The 24,214-nt window shown below is 33.0% G+C and overlaps 2 protein-coding genes across 2 annotated transcripts; one reads left to right on the plus strand and one right to left on the minus strand.

The window, feature by feature from the left end:
* Positions 1-7,161: 7,161 nt before the first annotated feature.
* LOC111899816 (uncharacterized) lies at positions 7,162-8,367 on the plus strand. The gene is made up of 4 exons (XM_023895678.3): positions 7,162-7,531; positions 7,654-7,719; positions 7,844-8,016; positions 8,084-8,367. Exons 1-4 carry the CDS (start codon positions 7,234-7,236, stop codon positions 8,276-8,278), a joined length of 732 nt encoding a protein of 243 aa, XP_023751446.1. The 5' UTR covers positions 7,162-7,233; the 3' UTR covers positions 8,279-8,367.
* Positions 8,368-16,502: 8,135 nt separating this feature from the next.
* LOC111899813 (non-specific lipid transfer protein GPI-anchored 6) lies at positions 16,503-17,750 on the minus strand. Its single transcript, XM_023895677.3, has 3 exons — positions 17,353-17,750; positions 17,130-17,231; positions 16,503-16,824 (listed from the first exon to the last, which is right to left on the minus strand). Exons 1-3 carry the CDS (start codon positions 17,678-17,680, stop codon positions 16,703-16,705), a joined length of 552 nt encoding a protein of 183 aa, XP_023751445.1. The 5' UTR covers positions 17,681-17,750; the 3' UTR covers positions 16,503-16,702.
* Between the last annotated feature and the right edge of the window lie 6,464 nt (positions 17,751-24,214).

Here is a 24,214-nt window from a genome sequence, read left to right on the forward strand (position 1 = left end):
ATTTAAGCTGGTGAGTTCATAAACATTGTTGTGTTCAAAAGGGTACATTCTTTATTCTTTGAAAGTGTTGCGGTGTTTCTCCAGAAAATCCTATATTTTCTTATTAGTTGAATGGAATGTAGTCTTACAACCTTAAGGCAAAAATTGTATAAGTTCTTTTACTTAAAGAAAGATGTCTTGAAATAAATAAGCTTACTTGTTTCCAGAAAAGGAATGTTGTAAATCGTTTACTAGTAAAATGATGATGTTTATCCCGAAAAATCCTATATTTTCATCAATGTGAGAAGTAGTCTTAAATGAACCAAGACCAAAAAAATGTAAGTAAATATGTCATACTTAAACTGAAAATGTATAGTTTTATCAGTAAATAAAACTATATGAAGCTTGAAATTGTACGTAAAAGTAACTGTAATATTACTTTTCCCGTAAAACCGAATACCATAAGAGTTGTCTATCCTGTGACTTTTAATAACCATACTAAGATAAATGTGCCGACCGCGACGTTCTTCAGGCGTCAGAATGTTACGATAATTGTCACCCCTTGGACTGTAGCTAACAGTCAGGGTGCGGGATCATCAGTCCCGTATAGATCTATACACGCTTATCACGTTCTCCGGGTGGAGATTCTGGTTATAAATCAGGGCTTTCTTGTATACCTTGATAGGTACGGGGAAGACGAAATGCCTCGCGTATTCTCAACTAAGTCATGTATTCTAAAAATGTACATGAATGATTTATGAAAAGATTACCCTTTCTACAGTGTTGATAAAGGCATAATAATGATATGTATTTTCTTTGTATAAATGTAATGTTATAGTTGAAATGGTTACCCTTGGTATGATGTAGAAGGCAAACATATAAATAAACATATTTCTATTTATAAAACATATTGTATCCCATGAGGGTAAAGTTGTGATGTGTGATGTTTGCATGTTAACAACTTCATATGATAGTTAATACGATGGTATGCAAGTATAGCAAAAGATTGATGTTTTCACACGAGTCTAACCGTGTGTTTACTTCTATCCCCCCCCCCCCCCCCCCTAAAAGTGTTGTGATATGGGTATGAACTCACATGGGTATGAACTCACATGGTAGAAGTGACGATTTGATGAAAACGATACTTTACTTGGGCAACACTTCGACCGGAAAGAATTCGATTTCTCGGAAATCTCGGGGTTTTAAACTTCCGTCAGAGCTTGGATATGAAACCGGGGCGTCGGGGTAGTCTCGGGATGCTTAACGCAGAGTAACAGCGGGAAAAGGAGTAGAATTGAGCAGCCAACACCAAAGCCCTTGGTTTCTATTTATAGGGTGCATTTTTGGAGCTCACGTCGTGAGCATGGAGTGGCTCACATCGTGAGGTCGATCCTATCCACTTGCTGACTCGACTTCTGACAGCCCCACGTTGGAATCCTATCCATCCCTGTCTCACGTCGTGAGTCCTCTGACAGGGTGGGAATTCGTGTCCCGAACTTCGGAAATTCATATCTCTAGCATACGAGTTCCGATTTTGATGTTCTTTATATCCACGCGTAGGTTAGATTATGCTCTACAACTTTCGTTTAGACTCCGTCGGCTAATTTTGATTTTTACTTTTAATATTATATTTTTAGTAGGCCAGGACAGGAAAAGTCCGTTAAGAATCCATAACTTCTTCATCTGACGTCCGTTTTCGTCTGTCTTTTTACCGTTGTACTACTATTGTCGAGATCTTCGATTCTCATTTAGGTCGTGTCGGCTAACAGTCGCTCGATCTCTATTTTGAGTTTTTAGTTGTCTACTGTTATATCCGAAACTTAGAAAAATCATAACTTCCTCACACGAAGTCAGATTTTGACGTTCTTTTTATATATGATTATGGTTTAATGATATCTACGACTTTCATTTAGATACCTAAGGCTAAAAAGTATTTTATTGAAATTTCACGTTTTACGCTTAACAATGTTTTATAGTATTTGTCGCGTATCTTTGATTGGTCATAACTTCTTCGTTATAAGTCAGATTTTAGTGTTCGTTATAATTTTGAAAAACCTTGACACGATATCTATCATTTTATACATCCCAAACAAGGTTATTGAACAATCTATTTTTGACCTAAGTTTGACTGGTGTTACATTATATTGTCTTGAAATATCGGGTTGTTAAACTCTATATGTGGAATATCTGGAATCTAAACTAAATAATCATTAATTGAAATGAGTTCATTGCTTGAGTGTGATTCTTCAGCACCATCATTAATTTGACCTACAAAAAAGTATTCCATTAATATTTATTATTGTATAAATATTTATAAAATTGTATTCTAAACATAATTTTCTGAATATGTAAGGACGTATGAGTAATGCTTTTCAATTATTCTAATCAGAATAATATACTATGTACTATGTAATGTAATAAAAAATGTGATGAAATGGGACCAAATACCACTTCTGCTTCAAGCTAAACTGGTCCAAATTCAATTTTGACTTCACATGCTACTGAAAAGGAGGATAGTAACTAACCTAAACCTTTCACTCAGATAATCAAAATAATAAAAACAATGAGGAAACATGTTCTAAGCTTCAAGCATCAACATGGTACGAGATTTTCCTACAATGATTACACCAATTTTTCACATATGCACCATTTAGTGTACTTGTCTAAATATGATGGAAAAAGAATAACATTTATATAAACAAGAATATGATTTAATCATTTAGAGGCAAACCAAAGGAAAAGAAATTTTTGATATGTACCTATTTCCATTTCAAGGTTAGTGAAGGTGCATGATCACTTGACTTGATGTAATGCTGTTATTTTATTGTGCTTATCTTCAACTTATATATGTAAAGTTCACACTTTAGAGCCATAAATGGCTACTAGATAGCAATTTATTAGGAGCATGCCTATAATTTAAAGGCATTAGAAATTAAGTTATGGTTATTCTCTTAGGCATTTCATCAAACATATGGTGTATCAAATAATTACTTCTCTAATTCTTCTGTCCTCAAATAGATGGTCATCAATTTCTACTAATGATGAGTTGAAATTGTTCTATAATGCAGAAATTGTTCATTATTGATGATGAATTGAAGAAAATCGATCCTTACTTATCCTTCTGTGGTTTGCAATTTGCGATTGAAACAAAATTGATTAAGAAAATCATGAAGACATTGAATCATTTTTTGCAATTACAATTGAGCGACTCTAGTTCAAACAATCATCAGATAAAGACTAAAGAAGATGAACTAGCAAATCACTAAAATCGTGAATTTAATAGTTGAGATTTTGATAGGAGAGGATAATTGATAAATCAATGAATGTCAATCTCAAAATCACATTGATATGGTAGAAATACATGCCAATTAAAGGCAATGAAGATCTTGATTTCCTGAATATGACGATTTTGATATGAAGGATAATTGATTGATCAATGAATATCTATCTTATAACAATGATGATCTTGTGTGAGACTTGAAGATCAAAGGAGATAGAGATCCTGATTACGTGAATATGAAGCTAATTTTTGTAGCAGGTATGTTGATGATATGTTTAACCTAACAATGACTAATTTGCCCTTAATTAACAAATCAGGTACATTCATAAGTCTTAATAACATTTTTTTATGAGTCATAGGATCAATTTTGATCAAAGGCTAAGATATTGTCCCCATGTCTCACAAAAAAACTTTTGGTATTGAATAAACATCTACCTATATATATATATATATATATATATATATATATATATATATATATATAGACACACACACACACACACACTGTAATTATGGTTTTCAGTACAAGATGTATATAAAATAATATTAATTGACAATTTAAATAGATTATTTGGAAACAAATAATATTAAAATGAAATTTATAAACATAAAATATGCATATTTTGACAAATTAAGATGTACTTCACATGACATTTTTTATAAAAAAATGTTGTTTGAAAACGAATAAACAAGGTAAAAAAACCATTTCTATTTCACCGCTTAATACAACCTAACAAGAAAAATGATTTTCAGAAAAATTTATCTAATAAACTTTCGGTTTTACCAAACAGTGAAATCAAGTATTTTTCCCCAATTTAATTCTCTTTCTTTACATTTTCATTATTTTTTGTAATTTCATTTCTCTGTACTAAGTGTGACCTTTGAGGTGCGGTGAGGAGAAGTGGACGATTGAAATTAGACAAAAAATAGATAAATAAATAAGTGTCCTATTTTAATCATAGGTCTTGTGGATTCATCACTAACCAATACAAAAAAAAAGAGATACACTTAGAACTAAGAGTCTTAAGAATACCTAAGTTAGAATGAAGATGAGAAGTGACTCTAGAATCAATGTACCATCCATTATTTTATAGGTCGTTTAGGGACATGGTAGCGAAAAAGTTATGAAATGGTGGTGATTTGGTCACCAGGTTTAGCAGATGCCCACAACTATTAGATGGGCCGCTAAAGTAGGCTGATGAGAAGGATGCCTGATTGTTGTTGGAGCCTTAACGTGGATTGCATCATGATGCAGTTCTTTTTGGGATTAACCTAGTGGCATCGACAATTAACCATGTCCAACAAAGAGCTACTTTAATGATGTTAGAGCAATAGGAATCATGATGGTGTATGTTATCGAGTTATTCTCATTCACAATGGTATCGTTATTATCTAAGAGATCCGCAATTGTCTTGATTCAGGTGTAATAGTTGGATATGGTGGAACATTTAATTGAGATGTTGCGAAGCTCGTTGTTTAATAGAATCACCTTCGTAACATTGTTATCAAATAATAAGGTCTAGGTTTTGCCAAACTTGTCAAGTGGTTGTGTTCTTTGTGAGAATCATTAGAAGAAGAGGCTGAAAGATGGTTTTATGGATCCTTATTTTGACAATGTATGCGAATACATTCAGATTGATCATGGGGCTTGGGAGCTTTGTTATTAGGTTCTTGAATATGTCCGGATACGCCATAGCCGGTATAGTGGCATTCAAAATAACCCTCTCTACATGTCATGGTTGAGACACTCGAGTTCAAGGATTAGCAGGATATACGTTTTGATGTTCGTAATTCATAAGAAGTTTTTTTTCGTATTGACAAAATCACCGATGAGAAAGAAGGTGATCCTCAACATAAGAGGAGTTAGATGGCGGTTAGATTTAGAAGAGAAGAAAGAGAAAATATTTTGATAATAAGATTAACGGAATATATTTTCTAAAAACTCTCTATACCACTGACAAATATGATTTGTCCTTAAAATTATATTTTTATTATCAAGTAATATTATAGTAATACAACAATAAAACACTGAGTGCATACAAAACAATGATCGAAGATATATTGATATACATACATAAGTATATAAAATTAACATTAACCACCTCTTACTCCACATAATGACTAACCAACAAATACTTGATTTAGGGAAACAATTTTTTTCTTCATAAAATGCCATTTTTTTAACGACAAATCTAATCTACTCCTAAACTACTCTTTAAATCCACATATGTCAACGACGAGACTTGAACCCTCAACCTCAAGGAGGGAGGACAACATCGGATACATCTGGGCTAGAAGCCCTTTTAATGCTGATTTTTGTACACATCGTGTGTATATGCAAAAGATACATAGTTTTTTTATGAGCTTATTGATGGTGGAGACTAAAAAACAAAGACGAACCATTTGGTTCTCTTGTGTTAAATCCATTCATAATCTCAAACTTATTGATGGGAACCTAACATTTCTCAAATTGAGATGGAGTTTGAAGATAGAGGAATTAATTGGGCGAATCTTTTCAAAAGGCAAGTGGGAAAGGAACACTAAACATTTTTTTGGAAAGATATTTGGCGTAGGAACATTACTTAGAAAGATAGATATCCTAATCTTTATGTCATTGAAATTAATAAAGATTGCTTAATCATGGATAAGGTGATTTTCAACCCCGGGTTGGATACTCAATGGAATTGGTTTTGGTAAAGGCAACTGAGAAGGGGATGAAAAGCTAATCAACTTTCTGATTTGATAAATCACCTTGTTAATTTTCATTTTTCAAGTACCCCACACGGATGGTTGTGGAGGGATGATAAGAGGGGTGGTTTTGCTTCACAGGTGAGATTGTTCCTAGATATTGATGGCGATAACAATTTTTGCTTTTTCAATTGGGTTAAGTGGGTTCCTATTAAAATCAATTGTTTGTGTGTAGATTATTAAAAGATAGGATTCTCACTTTCATTAACTTGAGTAATAGAGGTGTGGTTGTTTCGTCATGCTTGTGTCCCTTCTGCAATGACATTATGGAAGAAGTTGATCATGTCTTTTTTTCATGCGGTTATGTATGGGGTTATAGAAATGGTTATTGGATTGGTCCTCCATCTTACAAAGTCAACCCTCATCTATTATTGATCTGATTGATATGTTGAAAGTGGACATAGGTGACAAAAAAATAAAAAATCTGCAATTATCACTTATTTATTCTACTTTTTGAACAATTTGGAAAACCCGAAATGAGGTGGTGTATCGGAATAAAAGGCGTCCAAATTTTGTTTCTTGTGGATGAAATTAGCATTTCAACTTTTAATTAGATTAAATCTAGATCTAAGTTTAACTTAATCGATTGATTTGTATGGTATATCTCCCCTATATCAAACTTTTTTTTGTATTCCAACCTTGTTTAATTTTTTTCGTTTAATGCTAATTTTTGTTGCCTGCTCTTTTAAAAAGTTTTAAAAAATGGATGTGGCTTATCTAGGGATTGACCAGCTAAATGGATAAGATCATTCATGCAACGACGTCGTAAATATCTACTTCACTATTATTGTCTGAGGATAACATACTATGATAGTACCCATCAATATACACGGTTTGATACTAGCCCCCCCTTAAACTTTAATAAATGAACAACTGCATCCCCTATATTTTACAAACGAAATTTAACCCCACAATCTTTTTTGGCCTAAAGGTTTATTTTACCGTTATATAAAACTAATACCTCATAAAAATGACACAATCATTGACTCTAAACACCCTATAAACAACACAAAAGTTAAGTACGTCATAACTAGAATAGAAAAAGTCAATCAATAATCTAAACACAGCCTAAAAGTCAAAGGGCAAGTGTGACATATTTTAGAAATAGAAGGCAACCCAAAGGCAACTTATACTTTGCTCTAAAATCATAAGCTCACTGCATACAACCAGTGAATCTGTTTTCATCCTCGGTTCAAATCAAGATTCCTCTCAATTTTTCCAAGAAAATGCTTCTAAACACTCCCACTTGTACACACACCTTCACCACCATAAATCACCATCACACCATCAGTGCTCCAGTTTTGCCCAAAACCCTATTTCCCATTTTTGGTAGAAAAATCAAGGGGTTTTCATCAAATTGGAGATTTATATCCGACTCAACAGCTGGGACTGGAAGAAGATCAAGCATCAAAAGCTCATTGATTGAGGCACCTGTTCTATGGGCTGGAAGAGTATGTATATTCTATGTCCTCTTGAAGGCTGGTTTGGCTGGATCCCCTTCTAATCCACTCGCCTCCACCACAGGTTTTTTTTATCTTCTTTACTGTAAATCTATAAATAAAAAATTAAAAAAAATATATATTTTTCTGTCGATTTGTTGGTGATTTTGTTTGATCTTTGATCTTTGATTGATTGATGATTTATAGAACTTGAAAGTGATGGTGACGATTTGGGTTTCGCTAAGTGGTTTGAAGAGTTCCGAGGCAAACCAGGTGAGTGATTTACTTTTTCAATTTTAAAGAATACAAACAAAATGTTGGACTTGTTCATTAAATAAATCCAGGTTTTGTTTTGTAAAAAGATGAAGTAACGCTAAATCGTGTTTTCTATGAGCAGAAAGAGAAGCAGCAGATCAAAGGAAACTGGTAAGCAAATGGCACCCTACAACCAAGGGTACCCTTAGGCGAAACTACAGGATCCCTTCAAAGGCCGAAGGGCGTCGTCTTCTCAAAGCCATCGCATCCTTGCTTTCAGATGACGATCACTTCCGAGATGCCACATCCCACAAGGTAGGTAATTCATTTCGTTCATCTTCCTTTTGTGAATTTGATCTGAAAATTGTACGATTGGTTTTAGGGTTGTCAAATTAGAAGGGAGAGTGCTCATGGAGAAACCGTATGCTGCAACAACGTGAGGGCTTTGTTTGATGAACTTCCGACACCACATTTGGTTGTGGAGATTACTCCTTTTCCTGCTGGCCCGCTAACGGAAAGTGATTATGCTAGGGCACAGAAGTTAGAGAAAGTTCTTAGGACTGGTCCTTCTGTATGATTAATTTCATCATCTTCTTGTATGTAACAAACTAATATCATGTACATATACATCGTCTTTTAAGCACACCCAAAAATGGGTTTTCCAAATCTAACCTAGAGGAAGAAGTATGTATTTCCTACTACTCAAGAGCATGAAAGATGATCTCCATATGACTGTTAGGGTTAGTAGACCAATTCTTGACAAAATTGCTGAAGGCAGAACGATTCTTGTGTGAGAAATTTGAGATGGATCGTTGATTGTCGATTTGAGATTAGTATTAAAATGCAATAAACTAATAGGTTTTTTCTTGTCCAAACCCACATTCTTGATGACGCACCACGGTTAACAGTTAACAAATTAAAATAATATAGATAACAAAAAACATAGTTATTAATCCTAAATTTACACACTTTTTTGTATATAACATTCAAATGAAAATACTTCTTTCTTCCAAGATTGTAAATATAAAATGTTCTATTTCAACAACATAATCCATCTCTACTGCTTCCATGTATGAAATATTAAAAAAAAATTACAAAGTAGGATGGTATAAATGTTAGTTCGTAGAAAATAGAAAGCTATAAAAGATGTTTTAAAATTTTGCATTCCATGTTGTAAAGACTATTTTACAAAGTAGAGTGCTATAAATGATAGTTTCCAAAAAAACGTTATAAAAGAAAAATGTTTTTTATTTTTATTTTTCAGTCTATGTTCAAAAAAAAAAGAAAAAGAAAATACCATTTACAAAATATAATGTTATAATGAGAGATTCTAACGTTGTCTTATCCAAAGTGGAATTTGCATACCAGATTGTGAATGGGCATGTCTACCGAACCACAAAATCAGGAGAAATTTGGTTTTTTAAACTATAAAAAAATTATAATGGTTCTAAATCGACAAAATGGTTTATGTAACTTTCCTAAAGTTATAATACATTATTTTAACCTTTTACAAAAGAGGACAGTTGAATAAAACTTATAACTTGATGACAATGACAGACACGATTGGTTGATCAATATCTAATGGAGTTGCATAATATCCCTTTTGAAGCCACATGTATGAGCTCAAAATCTCTACCTCTTGTGATCCTGCTCCATGTGTCATTAATCAACCTTCTTAGATTAAGGTACAATATAAAGTAATCTGATCACACTTTTTACAAATAGCCAAACAATGCATTCTTAACTGAAAGTAAATTTGATCCCACCTTGTTTTAAATTCTCAACACATAGTCAAACAAAATATTGTTTATGAAATTGAGAACAATGTTAAAATCATAACTTTGACCATATTAGCACCACAACTACCAATCGATCTATGGTTTCTTTTTTACTTTATGCATATACTTAAGTTCTCTTTCAATTTACCTGCAAATTAACATATATAAACCACATAAATCAGTATCACAAATTCACATAATAACAAAAAAATGCTTAAGGGAAATATGGATATAACAACTAAAAAAATCTTTCTTTGGCATTTTTACAAATAGTTGGTGGACATAATTCAATGAGCTGAGAAATTAATGTGTTCTAAGGACACATATAAGAGTCATTAACTATAAGAAATATTACCATAATAAAATATGAAATACATTAATTAAAGTGATGTCTCATTGAAACATATAAAATGTATTAATTATATAGAATATTCTCTATAATTAATGTATTTAATATTTAATTATGATAATTGTTTTTTATAATTAATATTTCTTATATGTGCGTATTAAAAAATCCCATAATTATTATGATGTATAACGTATAGTTACGACACACATAAAAAATCTCATAATTATTATGATGTATAACGTATAGTTACGTAAGGTCCACTATCTTTACCAATTGATGCTAAATTATTTCTAAAAATACTATCATCATGACTCTGAAACATCAATCAACATCAATCACAATGAGATGTAGACTTCAATGACGATCATAATATTCGTTCTTGACATTTTTTTAAACACATTTTTTTTAAATATATAGTCATTTCAGTTTCAACTATTATAAAAGTTGCAGCTTCTGTTTACAGATCTTTTGTTTTATTTTTATTAGTTTTTGTTAATCCTAACTTTCACATTTGCTCCAAAGTAGACTTGAATCATACATATAGACAAAATGCTTGTTGGTTTTCTTCATTATACTTGATTAAAGAGTTCGACAAGTCCGTCTAATTCCTATTTAACTATATTGTTGTTCTTTGTTTGCTTCACTTCATTTTATATATGAGTATAATCCTAATTAAATTAATCCAATTTATAGACTAAATATTGTACACAAGTTTGTAAAAGATTTATGATAAATGACGTTGCTTCTTCGAGTTAGAACTAATAACTAGACAAAATTATAAGAATAGTGTATGCGGTGTGTCAAAACTAGCAAGTTTGATCCAAAAAAGTTTGGACTCGCAAGGATGATCCAATAGTTTGGTTTTGTTGTGTTTGGTTTGAACTTTTTTGTATTGACGATTTTGTCCCTATTATTTTTCCATTTTTTCTTTATTATAATAATTAAAAAAACTATTAAAAATAAAACACAAATAAAATCTCTCTCTCTTCACCTGAAAAGGAAAGAGAGCCGGAAACACTCTTGTCGACTGTCCAACCCCCCTTCCTCCTTCTTTCTTCGACAATTGCAACCTAAACACCTTGCATCCATCTTAAATTTCATCGAACTCATAAGTGTGTCTTCATATTTCCTTCTTCTTCAGTTGAATCATGATTTTTTTTGGTTCATAAACGAACTCGCACACACACACACACACAAATTGATTTGTAAAAACGAAAACCACCCCTTTCCCTTTGTCGGCAAATCGAATTAGAGCTCCTGTTCTCCTCAATCGAACGTTGACGGTGACGCTGGGGGTTCAGATTTGTTGTTCTTCGGTGTTGCGGCAAAGCAACCCTAATCAGATTGGTAGCGGCGACAAAACCCTAATCCGAGCTAGGGTTTGTTGTGGCTCCGGCGACCTCGAGCTTCATCTCTATCCTTCTCGGACAACTGTGAGATCGACTGTGAAACCCTAATCCGAGCAGGGAGGAAATGCTAGATTTTTGTTGAAAATGACCACCATTGTAGTTCATCTTCGTGGACATGAATTCGTGTAGTTCATCTTCGTGATCATCTTTGTAACCCTAATCCGATGGTGTTTTTGGGTAAGACATGAATTCGAGTTTAAGGGAGCTAGAGGATTACCTTCTGATTGATTTTCAGCTAAAACGGAGGTGGTTGACGGTGGAGGTGTTTATAAGCTCTGTTTGGGGCTGTTTTTGTCGCGATTTGACAGAGCTAGACATGAGAGGTTTGTGGTGGTGTAGGCAGGGGTGCAAACGAGCCGAGCCCGAGCCTAGCCAGGTTCGGTTTGGGCTCGTTTAAGTTATACGAGGCTCAAGCTCGGCTCGATTCGAGCTTTCTTTTACTGAGCTCTGCTCGAGCTCGTAAAGAATTATACAAGCTCGGGCTCGGCTCGTTTGTCGTTTGATGTGCCTAAATAAGCTTAAGCTCAGTTCAAGCTCGTTAAGAAGCTCCTTTACTAATACCCGAAATCCATAATTTCCCAAATATGTTTTTATTTTAATATAAGAAAATAATGATAAATTATATTATATAAATGCTCGTTTAGGCTCGCAATCCTAGTCGAGCTTAGTGACACAGGCTCGAGCTCGAATTCGTTTGATAAACGAGCTTAATATTAAGTTTGAGCTCGGCTCGGGCTCGTTTAAAATCGGTTTCGAGTCGAGCTTTTAACGAGTCGATCCCGAGTAGCTTGACTCATTTGCACCCCTAGGTGTAGGGCAGTAGGTGGCCACGGGATCGGGCTAGAAACGACAACGAAAGAGACGGTGGCAACCAGTATTTTCCGGTTGCTTTTTCTTGGCAGTTTAAGCTTCCGTCGAGGGCTGTTTTTGTCTCGATTGGCAACAACAACAAACATCAAGGCAGTAGGGTGTTTGGGGCTGCAATTGTTGAAGAAATTAGGAGTAAGAGGGGTTCGACAGTCAACAAGCATGTTGTCGGCTCTCTTTCCTTTTCAGGTGAAATAAGGGGGTGGGGGGAGGGAGAGAGAGAGAGGTTTTGTTTTATTTTTAATAGTTTCTTAATTGTTGTAATAAAACAAAAATGAAAAATAAAATAATAAAGGGCAAAATTGTCAATACAAAAAGACAAAATTGCAAGAATGGTCCTTATGGCATGTCAAAACTAGCATGTTTGGGTCAAGACGATTAGGGCTAGCTTCAATGGTCCAAAAGTTCATTTTTTTGCAAGTTTGGTCCAATTTTGTTTGATTTTTTTTGTATAGACAATTTTGCCTTATTATTTAATTTTCCATTCTTGGTTTATTACCATCAATTTAAAAACAATTAAAATAAACAAAAATAAATTATCTCTTTCTCTCTCTCTCTGGGTTTGTTCTTTAAAACTCAAGAGCACATGTAGTTATGAAAAAAAAAACATTCACTTTAACTTTTATGGCTTTGTTCTTCAAAATACACACACATATACACACTCAAGAGCACATATACACGATCTCTTATAAACACATACACACTCAAGAATAATCATAGAAATCGTTCCGGAAATGAAAATCACACACAAAATATGGGTTTGTTGTTAAGTTTGTCCCTAGATATTTAAGTTTGTTCTTGAGTTCCAGAAACGAAAATCGAAATCATTCAATTTGTCCTTAGATAATTGTATGTGTGTTGAAGAACAAAATTTGTTTGAATTAAGGATTATATCAAAAAACACACTCAGATCAATGCAATCAAATCTCCTTCTCAAACGGACCATGGGCGGATCTCAAGTCCGGTTTACCCACACAAATGGAGCAGCGAATCTACCAACACCCCCCAGTACCATCGTTGCTTCTTCATCTTCGATCATGTCTCAGCTTAAGGCTCAGGTCATGGCTTCTCAAGCAACTGATATTGACGCCGACGACGATGGCCTTGACTTCCGATTTGCTCCTCCCTCTATAAACAGGAGGCCTCCCGTTAATGCTTACATCATCGCACATAAACAACTTTACCCTTTCAAAATAAGAATCGATGCATGCACCTTTCTTTCCCTTTCACACAGTTTCAAGAACAAAAGTGCTTCTCCAACCGCCGTCGCCTAGAAATCACTCGCCGAAAACCCTAGCAATCAACCGCCGCCGTCATTCCGATGAACGCTAGGTTTTTAAACGGTGAGGTCGTCGGAGAATGAGAGAGACAGATTGATTGTTTTCTTGTACGTCGGGGTGTGGTTTGTAGAGGCGAAGTGGGATGATTTCCGATCTTTGGTTGAAGTTCGCTTAGGGGTTTGTTTATTTGAGAACTCTATGGTTGAGGTGGCAGACCGACAGTGATGGTTACTGTTAGGAGGGTGGAGGCATTGGATCGATAACCACAAGAAAGATCAAATATAAATACATACATCAATTCATACACAAACCTAGAAAAGACACGCCCTTCTAGTCTTCGTGATCGTTCCTCAATTGAATGGGTCTTCACATCTCTTTCTGATTCTCAAATGGAGTTGAGTTTACTCGATGTTTACACGAGAGTGAGGGAGAGAGGGTATTTTATTTTTAAATGTTTTTAATTGTTGGTAATAAAACAAAAATGAAAAAGTAAATAATAAGGGCAAAATCGTCTGTATAAAAAAGTTTAAATCAAATTGGACCAAACTCGCAATAAAATGAAACTTTTGGACCATTAATGCTAGTCTAAACATTTTTGGCCAAAACAAGCTAGTTTTGACATACAACAGGGACCATTCTTGCAATTTTGTCATACAAAAAAGTTCAAACCAAATTGAACCAAACTCGCAACAGAACCAAACTATTGGACTACCTTTGCAAACCAAACTTTTTAGGATTAAACTTACTAGTTTTGACATACCATAGGACCGTTCTTGCAATTTTGTCTTAGAACTATGATTAATAATCACATGTTCTCTTTTGCTAATTAATAATGCGGCTGAGGTAGAAGATGGTGAATGCATTATATGATTGTGTTTAGTGGCGGACCTTAGTGTGACATTTGGGGTCCCGGGCCACTGCTTAATTTCCGGCACGCAGTGTAAATTATTTATTTATTTATTTATTTTTATTTTTTTTGGTTTTTTCTATTAGGTGCACCCGCTTGAAGTACGAGGGACATCTCTACTAAAACAGTCTGTATCCGCCACTGTTTGTGTTGTGTTTGGATGTATTATATATATATATATATATATATATATATATATATATATATATATATATATATATATATATATATATATATATATATATATATATATATATATGCATGATTAATTAATTATTTTGATGTATACATAATTATGTATGGTCCACGTTCTTTACCAAATGATGTTTAATTATTTAAGAAAATGTCAATATCAATGACTCAAAAGCATCGATACATCAATAACGAGGGGTTAATATCATTGTATGACCATAAACTATGCGTGTATTTGTTTGGTCCTTGATAAATTTTCATGTATTTTGAATCATTAAAATATGCTTTTACCTGTTAATTTGACTATTTATATGATTTTTGCCTGATAAACATGGTTTCCAGCCGTGATGGTAGTGTTGATTAAATATTGTAATTTCATATAGGAGGTTCAGGGCTCAAATTGATACACACAAAATATTAATAGTGTTTTGAAATTGACAACCTACCTAGGTCTTAGGACGAATTGAACATGGTTTAGATGATAAAATTTATCATTTTCTTTTAAACATTGTTTCATATAAGTGATCTCGTGTTCAAACTCTTTATTTTTTGGACGTGTTCAACATGTAGCTTTTAGGCTTCTAATTTTTAGTTTTAAAAAAATCTAAAAAAAATAGAAAAAAAAAGCTTCATACCTCAATTAGATCTTATAGTTTCTAGTTAAAATAAAAACTTTAAATCCAAAAGTTATGAATGTTTTTCATAAGTAATTTTACATCTTTTATATATTTTTGGAGAGCATCGTATACAAATAAAGCTACAAATACCATATTACAACTAGTTTAGTATTTATTTATATTTTCTTGACTTTCTTATTTATTTATTTATTTATTTTTTTAATTTATCATTAGAAGTTTTTTTTGTCTTCCATCTGAACTTTATGAACATCCATTTTTTCACAAGATCTGAGAAGACGAAGGCCCTAATTTTTTGCATAGCAATCTTTCACGAAGATATGTTTTATTACATCTCGTGTTTTTCATTATCTTCGTATTTGTTCTTTGTTTTGCAAAACTAAATACATGTCGATCGATTTAAGATCTCGGCAAGTATTTGTATTCATTTTTCAGATCTTCATAGGTGTTCTTCATTTTCCTTTTGTCCAGATCTTTATTTGTGTTCTTCGTTTTTGTTGTCCAGATCTTCATATGTTTTCATCATATATGATTTTGTGTTCTCCAATTTCCAGATCTTCATATGATTTTGTGTTCTTCATCTAAGAATTGGGCATGAATTAAATAATATTTAACGGTCAAAGATAAGGCATGGTGTCATACACTCAAGTCTGCCCCGTGACACTGGGCATGAATGAACTCACTAAAATATGAAATCAATTTTTTGTCCTAAAAAATGAAAATGACAAGTTTTTAAGCTGTTTTCGGTTGTTGACAGTTGATAACTATAATAAAGAATGCCTATAAATGCATGTCTTTAACAGAGTTTGAGACAATCGGAAAGATTGAAACACCACACATATTCCTGCAAATTCATTTTTTGGATCATGAGGAAAACATAGTGATTTTCGTTAGATTCAAGATCCAATCTTGAATAGAAAGATCAAAGATGAATCTTCTGGACAAATTCTTGGTGGAAAATTTATGTCTCGCGACACTGAATCACATGCCTATATGTGCCCAAAAATTTGTGCTCGTGTTTTAGGCAGTTATTTTTTTTATTTTTGACATGTTTTTAACAGACTTTGAGGAAGTCAGAAAGATTGAAAAACATCACACATGTTCTAGCAAATTCATTTTCTGGATCATGAGGGAGACACAGTGATTTTGGTTAGATTCAAGATTCAATCTTTAATAGATAGTTGAATCCTCTAGACTGATTATTGGCAGGAATTTTTGTCATCGGACACTACAATCAAATGCATCTAGCTGTTTAAAAATTCATGTTTTAATCTTCAATCAAGTACGTTTTCTGTTTTGTATAAGCTTCTGTGCATTCAACTTAGTAATTTTACATTTGTTTGTTTATGTTTTCAACTTATGGTCATTGGTCACACACCAACTCTTGATAGCTAAAAAAAGACTTCATAATTCATTCTAATAAAAAACATACATGCATATAACATATGTAATCCGTATTGATTGGTAACATAAGAACCGTCTATCTATTTTATTTTACATTAGACGTCTATTTCAATTTTCAGCATCAAGATATTGGAAACCCATTAATGATAAAAAAGAGATATTAGACATTTATTGAAAGATTTAGACAATTTGAAAGAGAAACATGATGATAATGTATAAAACCGCACAAATCTTCTCAAATCCCAACCATTTCTTTCCCCTGCCAACATCACTTGCTTCAATTTTGCCGTTGCTTGTGTCCCCTTCAATAATATTAATTAAATGACAATTACTCCCATGCATCAATTATTTAATATGATAATGGTCATTACATATATTTTCAAAAACAAATAAATAAAAGCATATATATGTTTTAATAAATGAAATCATATATACGGTTGTTTCATGCATGATTTTGATTGATAAATTATCGTTCCAATAATTAATTAGTATATATATTTGAAAATTTTACATATATTTGTTAGTTATGATTTTCAAAAAAACCAAAACAATAATTCATTTGATTCTTGAAGGTGGAACTTAAAAAAAAAAAAAAATACTAATTTACCTGATGGAGAAGCTACGTTGGTGATGTTGTTCTTTTTTGCGTTTTTTCCATAATCTTCAAAAATCTTAGCCTCTGGGGAGTTGGGTGGCAGCTTCATAAGCTCTAAAAACACACACAAACAGTAAAATAATACATTAAATCACTATAGCAGACAAAAGGAATATATAAAGTCTGAAAAACTCACAAACCCTACAATTAATTCATGTAACAAGTTATAACTTACTAGGACACTCAGTGATGTTAGTAGGCGTATGACATGAATCAGGCAAACCCAATGCTAAGGTGGCATTGATCTTGATTCCGAGCTTGGGGTCATCACGATCCTTGACCAAGATGCATAGACATCTCAAGTTCTTCTGCACGACTTGTTTGAGCCCAGAGCAACAGTCCATGGTTGGAGTCTTGGCGTCACCACTCACATAAGGTAGGCATGTGGCTAACCCAATCAAAGTGTCTGCACACTCTTGTTGGTCTTTGTCGAAGTCTCCCTTAGCCAAACCTACAAACACCATCACCATAGCTAGCCATGGAAGCAACTTCCGTGAACCCATTTTAGAGAGATGAGAAGAAGTTCAAAGAAGATTATAACTAGCTAGTTGGAATGTTAGATGCCCTTTTATGCTATGATTGGGGGTGTTGATTTATAGTTATTGTGGTTAAAGAGGCTATAAAAGGAATATTTAATTAGTTGATAAAAGTTGTCCCATGGTCTAGATGTTTGGTTTGATATGTTTCTGAAGGTTCAATGAACTTTTTTAAAATTTCGTATAAAATCAAATATTTGTTTTTAGAAAAAAAAAATAACATTTGATTTGATTATATCCTCTAAAAATTAAGAATCTTCCATTAATAATAGAATATTTTTTCGATGGAAACTTGATACCATGATTAACATCATAAACGACCGGTAATATAGTTTGTAGTAATTATAACAAAATATCTGATTTTTTTTATTCAAATGTTTTTTTTCTTTTGTCTTTTACAAAGACATTTTTTGATGTTGACAACATTAACTTTCAATTTAGCAAAAGAAATAACTTCGTGTTGTCATATAACTTGATAAAAACATATAATTTTTTTATATGAGTTAACATGAGTTGGATCATTTGAACTAACTCATAACATATTATGTAGTTTGTTATTTTATTTATTTATTTATTGTATTCTAATACAATAATTAACTTCGAGATAAAATAATGAAATGGAATGAAAAGGCACCCGTGAAGAAAGCGGGGTTGTCCTTTTATGTTGATGTGTTTTGGCCCCGTGATAATATCGAGACTTATGCCCTTCACCATATTTGTTGGAGTATTTATTAGTTTCTTTTAATGTTCCTTATCCTATAAACCATGTGTTTCTCCTACTGGTATTTATTAAATATGATACAAAATATATTCGAATGGATCTAGATCCATTTTTATTTTGTCTTCTTTTAGGTTGATATGCAATTATAAATAAAATTTAACGCGTGAACGGTTGTCAAATATATGGCTTTAGCAATTTGAACTCGTGACGGTAGATAAAGTTGTTGTTTTGGGTCTAACATAGAGTTATATGAAACAAGAGTAATTTTGGTAATATGTGGTAACGTTTCACCAAAACTATATAAAAGCTAGTTTATAACTTGTAAGTGATAAATAATTTCCTATAGAAAATGGTCTTTTGAATTTTATGAAATGAAAAGAAGCTCAATGTCGGGAAAAACCAATATATAGTATTTGTGCACTAAGCCACAAACTTAAATGGTCAATGAAAGAAATTGCTCACAAATTCTATTAAAAGTATTTTTAAAATGTACATAAATGTTGAAATAAATAATTGTTGTTGTACAAATAAGATCAAACTAACATTTTGGTTATTCTATTTTAAGTTCATTTTGTGGTGTTATTGGTTTCAAGGTTTTACGGTTTAAGTTATTGAAAGGTGAATGATGCAAGGTGTAAATGGAGCAAATATTTTATGGGTTTATATGCGGATCTTCGGATCCTGTGTGACCCGGGTACTTAAGGGCTGAACAAGTGGAGGAGAGTCATTAACCACTTCATTCAGATTTTGTGTGCTCTCTTGTTCTCTCGTTTTCACCTTCTCTTATTAGGGTTAGTTCTTAGAGTTTGTACAATCTGTTGTCTAATCTTGTAGATAGATTAGTTTTATGTTGAGAAAGTTGTATAGCGAGTAGTGTAGGTATTTTGTAGTGAGGTTTCCCTGTAAGTTGATGAAAACCATATGTCTATTGATCCTCAAATGATATAATAGATGATGATGTTGGGTAATCGTGTTTCTACAAATTTTTACATGGTATCAGAGTTATAAGGCTTCGATTTTGGCCTCTGATTGTTTCATCGAAGCTTCGTCTTCTTTGTGAATCAGGGTAACTATACTTGTTTCCTTTTGATCGCTTCTGGTTTTTCACTATATGTTTTGATCTAGTTTTCTTTCATTGTTCGTGTGAAAAACTAGGGTTTCAGTCTTGTTTTTTGGATCGATTTGTTCTTTATTATTTCGTCGATCTTGGTTACTGCGAGTTGTATGTGTCTCTTGCAGATTACAAGACCTGTTCATGGCTTCATATCCTTTGGTTGATTGGAGATTGATCTCTTCTACTGGATCGGTCGATTAATCTCGCTAATATGAAATAACTCTCTAAGGATCGGAGTTCATCATCGATCAGCATTAGTAGGGAACAAATCTTGAGAGTCGATCGGTTCTTTATGTTGCTTAAGCTCTTCAGTCTTCAGAAATGTTTGTGAGGGTTTCTTTTCCCTTTTTTATATTGTTCTGGGAGATCCTGGTCGTCTTGAGTACGCCAGTTCCTTTTGTGTTGCTTATCATTGTTTTTTCTTGACACTGTGATCACTTGTCTTGGTCCCCAACATACCGTGGTGACCATCTAGACTTCAAGGCTTTCACTGTTGTCTGTGTTTTCATTTGTAATTGAGATTATGGTCTTATATGTTTGTTCTTTATTACTTGTTAATATAACGGGTCCTGTAATTGAGTCTTCCAGTGGGTCTAAGCCTGATCCTGCTGCAAACTTTGATGACCCTTTATATGTTCATCCTTCTAATAATATTGTTACTGGTGTTACAAGTATTAAGTTTTTAGGAACTAAAAACTATAGAATATGGCGTAGTTCTATGGTTAGAGCCTTAAAAGCTCGTAATAAACTCGGTTTTACTGATGGAACAGTTTCTAAACCTACTAATGATACTATTAAAAAATCTAAATGGGAACGTGCAAATGTTATTACTTATTCTTGGATCCTGGGGTCTATTTTCGAAAATTTGTATGTTAATCATGCCTGCTCTGAAAGTGCTAGAGAATTATGGAATGATTTATCTGAAACTTATCATAAAATTGATAGTTCTATTACTTTTAATGTTCATCAAAAATAAATTCACTTACTCAAGGTAGTTTGCCCTTATATGATGATTTTAGTAAATTAGATTCTTATTGGAAATCATTTGATGGGCTAATTAATCTTACTGAGTATACTTGTGAAGCTGCAAATACTTTCAAAAATCATTCAAAGTTAATGAAATTAATGCAATTTTTGAGTGGGTTATATGAGTCTTATAATCAGGTTAAAAGTCATATTTTGTTAATGGAACCTCTTCCATTTGTTAAAACTACTTTATCTTTAGTTTCTCGTGAGGAGTCAAATAAAAGTCATAATTCTAGTTCTTTAAACTCCAATTCTAACACTTCGTCTCCCGCTTTTGTGTCTAAGTTTGTTGATCAGAAGAAGTCTAAATCTAAAGGTCAAATACCACAGTGTAAACATTATGGTCTTAAAGGTCACTCTATAGAAAAGTGTTTCGAGATAACATGGTATCTTAGAGATTTTAAACCAAAGTCTGATTCTAACAATCAAAACAAGAGTTTCTCTGGTAATTCTACTTCTGTTTTTTAGACTGAGTCTTCTGGGTCTAGAACTAATGATAATGGTAATGATTGTCGTTATTTTACTACTAAGCAATATGCTAAGTTTCTCAATCTCATTGGTGAAAGTAAACAAGATTTGGATGAAACATCTACCAATGCCAATATGGCAGGTATTTCATGCAATTCTTTTCTTAGTACTAATAATAAGTGGGTTGTTGACTCTGGAGCTAGTCAATATATGATTAGTTATGACTCACATCTTCAAGATTTTGTTGATGTATCTAAACTGAACCTTAGGGTTAGTCACCCAAATGGTTCCTCTACCCAAATTAATAAAATTGGAAGCATGCAACTGACAAACACTCTTACTCTATTTTGATGTGTGCGCAGTTCCTGATTTCAATGTTAACTTGTTATCTATTTGTAAGCTTTGTAAGGACGGTAAATGTGAAGTTGTTTTTAATGAACATAATTTTCATATTCAGGATTCACAGTCCAAGGGGACGGTGGAGATTGGTAATCAATCTGGGGGACTTTATTATCTTGATCCCCATGTTTCAGGTAATAAGTCCTCTATTGTTAAAAAAATTGTTGTGTCTATAAGTTTACTTGCCACAATAGACTTGGTCATCCAACTGATGAAGCCTTAAACATCCTTAAAAATAAACTTAATTATAATAATGTTTCTTGACCTCATTGTGAGGTTTGTCATAAATCTAAGCAGACTAGGGATGTTTTTCATAATAGTCTTCATGTAACTAAGGTTCTTAGTGAGCTCATTCATCTAGAAGTGTGGGGACCATATCGTATTGAGTGTGTAGGTGGTTTGAGATTGTTTTTTTACTATTGTGGATGACTTCACTAATGCTACTTGGGTTTTTCTTCTTAAATCTAAAGAAGAAGTTTTTTAAAGTTATGTTACTTTTGTTAACATGATTAAAAATCAATTTCAAGTTGTTATTAAAACCATAAGGACTGATAATGGAACTGAATTTATAAAATTTCATTTTAAAACATTTAATGATAATAATAGTATTGTCAATCAGACTTCTTGTGTTTACACTCCACAACAAAATGGAGCTGTAGAGAAGAAACACAAGCACATTCTTAATGTTGCGAGCTCTCTCATGTTTCAATAAGGAGTTCCATTAAAGTATTGGGGTGATGCTATTCTTACATCAATATTCTTGATTAATAGAAATCCTTCTATTTTAAAAGGCTTGTCTCCTTATGAATTAGTTTATAAAATATCTCCTTTAGATAATCTTTGTGTTTGTGGTTGTTTGTGTTTTTCTACAAATCTAAATAATAATGATAAATTTTCTGCTCGTGCTAAAAAAATATGTTTTTATGGGTTATTCTTTAGACAAGAAAGGGTATAAGGTTTTAAGTCTTGATTCTAATTCCTTGTTTGTTTCCAGGGATGTTAAATTCTACGAGTCAGTGTTTCCGTTCGGAATGCAAAATACTTTTTTTTGGTATGTCTAGTGATAGCTCTAATGGGTTTTATCGGTTTTCCTAAGATGATTTGGTTCAATATGAGTCCTTTATTGATGATGGTTTGTATAATTAACTCATAGACTGGATCATCAGTTTGATGGTGCTAGTTCTCCTTTGAACCTTAATAGAACAGATCCTACAAAAGAAAGTTAAGATACTAGGTTAGGGTTTGAGGAGTCTTTTGTGCCTTTATATGTTGGTTCTAGTCCTAGTTCTCCTATTTCTCCTGTCTCTCTTGGTTCACCTGTCAGGACAGAGGAAAGTAGTCGCTCTATTGTTGAATCCCTCGATTCTCAATCAATTGGTCTCACGCATACTAGGAGGGAGAGTCGTCTTCTGTCTAGGTTGAATCACTATGTCATTAAGGGAAATACAAGTATGACATTGAGAAAACACTTAATTACTCTAATTTGACTTCTGAACATAAGTGATTCATTTCTAATCTTGATAAAACCGTTAAACCTCAGTCTTATTATGAGGTTTCTCTTGATCCTCAAAGGGTTAAGGCCATGAATCAAGAAATGAAAGCCTTGTATAGGAATAATACAGGGGTAATAATTAAATTACCTAAAAATAGGAAACATATTGTTTGTTGTTAGATTTACAAAATTAAACACAAGGCTAATGAGGAAGTAAAAAGGTATAAAGCTTATCTTGTAGCTAAAGGATGCAATCAAAGAGTTGGTATTGACTATGAGGAGACTTTTGCTCGTGTAGCCAAAATTGTTACTATTCATGTTGTTATTACATTGGCAGTTAATTATGGTTGGAATTTGTATTAATTTGATATAAATAATGCTTTATTGTTTGGTTCTTCTGAAAGAGGATGTTTATATGGTTTTACCTCCTGGATATCATAGTAAAAATGACAATAGGGTATGGAAGTTGTTGAAGTCTTTGTATGGTTTAAAACAGGCTCCACATAAGTGGAATGAAAAATTGAGTAACTATTTAGTTAGTTTTGGTTTTAAACATAGTTTTAATGATTATTCTATGTTTGTTAAGGTTGTTGAAAAGATTGTTATAATTTTACTGGTATTTGTAGATGATATCATTGTTACTGGAAATTATGAATCGGAAATTAATAAAGTGAAAGATTTTCTCGAGTCTCGGTTTCTTATAAAAGACTTAGGAAAATTAAAGTATTTTTTGGGTATTGAAGTTGTGGAAGTTCCAAATGGTGTTTGTTTATCACAGAGGAAATATTGATTGGAAGTACTTCATGGATTTGGTATGCTGGTTTGCAAACTTGTTAAGACCCGTCTTGAGTCAAATCTTAACTTTGAAAATAATGATGATGTTTTTTTGAAAAATATAACTAATTTTCAGATACTTGTTGGAAAACTCATTTACATTACAATCAAGGTTCTAAAAGGCTTGAGGCGTGGCGTGGCGGCAAGGCCAAGCCTCAAGCTTAACGAGTTATAGCAAGCCATGGCGTTTTTCAAGGCGTGATGTAAGGCAGCGATTTTGTATTCATTTATAATTATATTACCGCATAAATATAAATTTATATCAAATATACCTAGTTTTTAGAAGTGTTATATCAACAACTAATAACAGAAAGTTAATAAAAAACACAATACTTGTATGTCCGATTAGAAAAGGTATAAAAAAGAGCAAAAAAACGTGTCTCAAACGAAAAAACACGCGCCATAGCACGCCATAACGCGCCATGGCACGCCATATCACGCCTTGTC

Source organism: Lactuca sativa, chromosome 2, assembly GCF_002870075.4.
Source record: "Lactuca sativa cultivar Salinas chromosome 2, Lsat_Salinas_v11, whole genome shotgun sequence".
NCBI classification, from domain to species: Eukaryota; Viridiplantae; Streptophyta; class Magnoliopsida; order Asterales; family Asteraceae; genus Lactuca; species Lactuca sativa.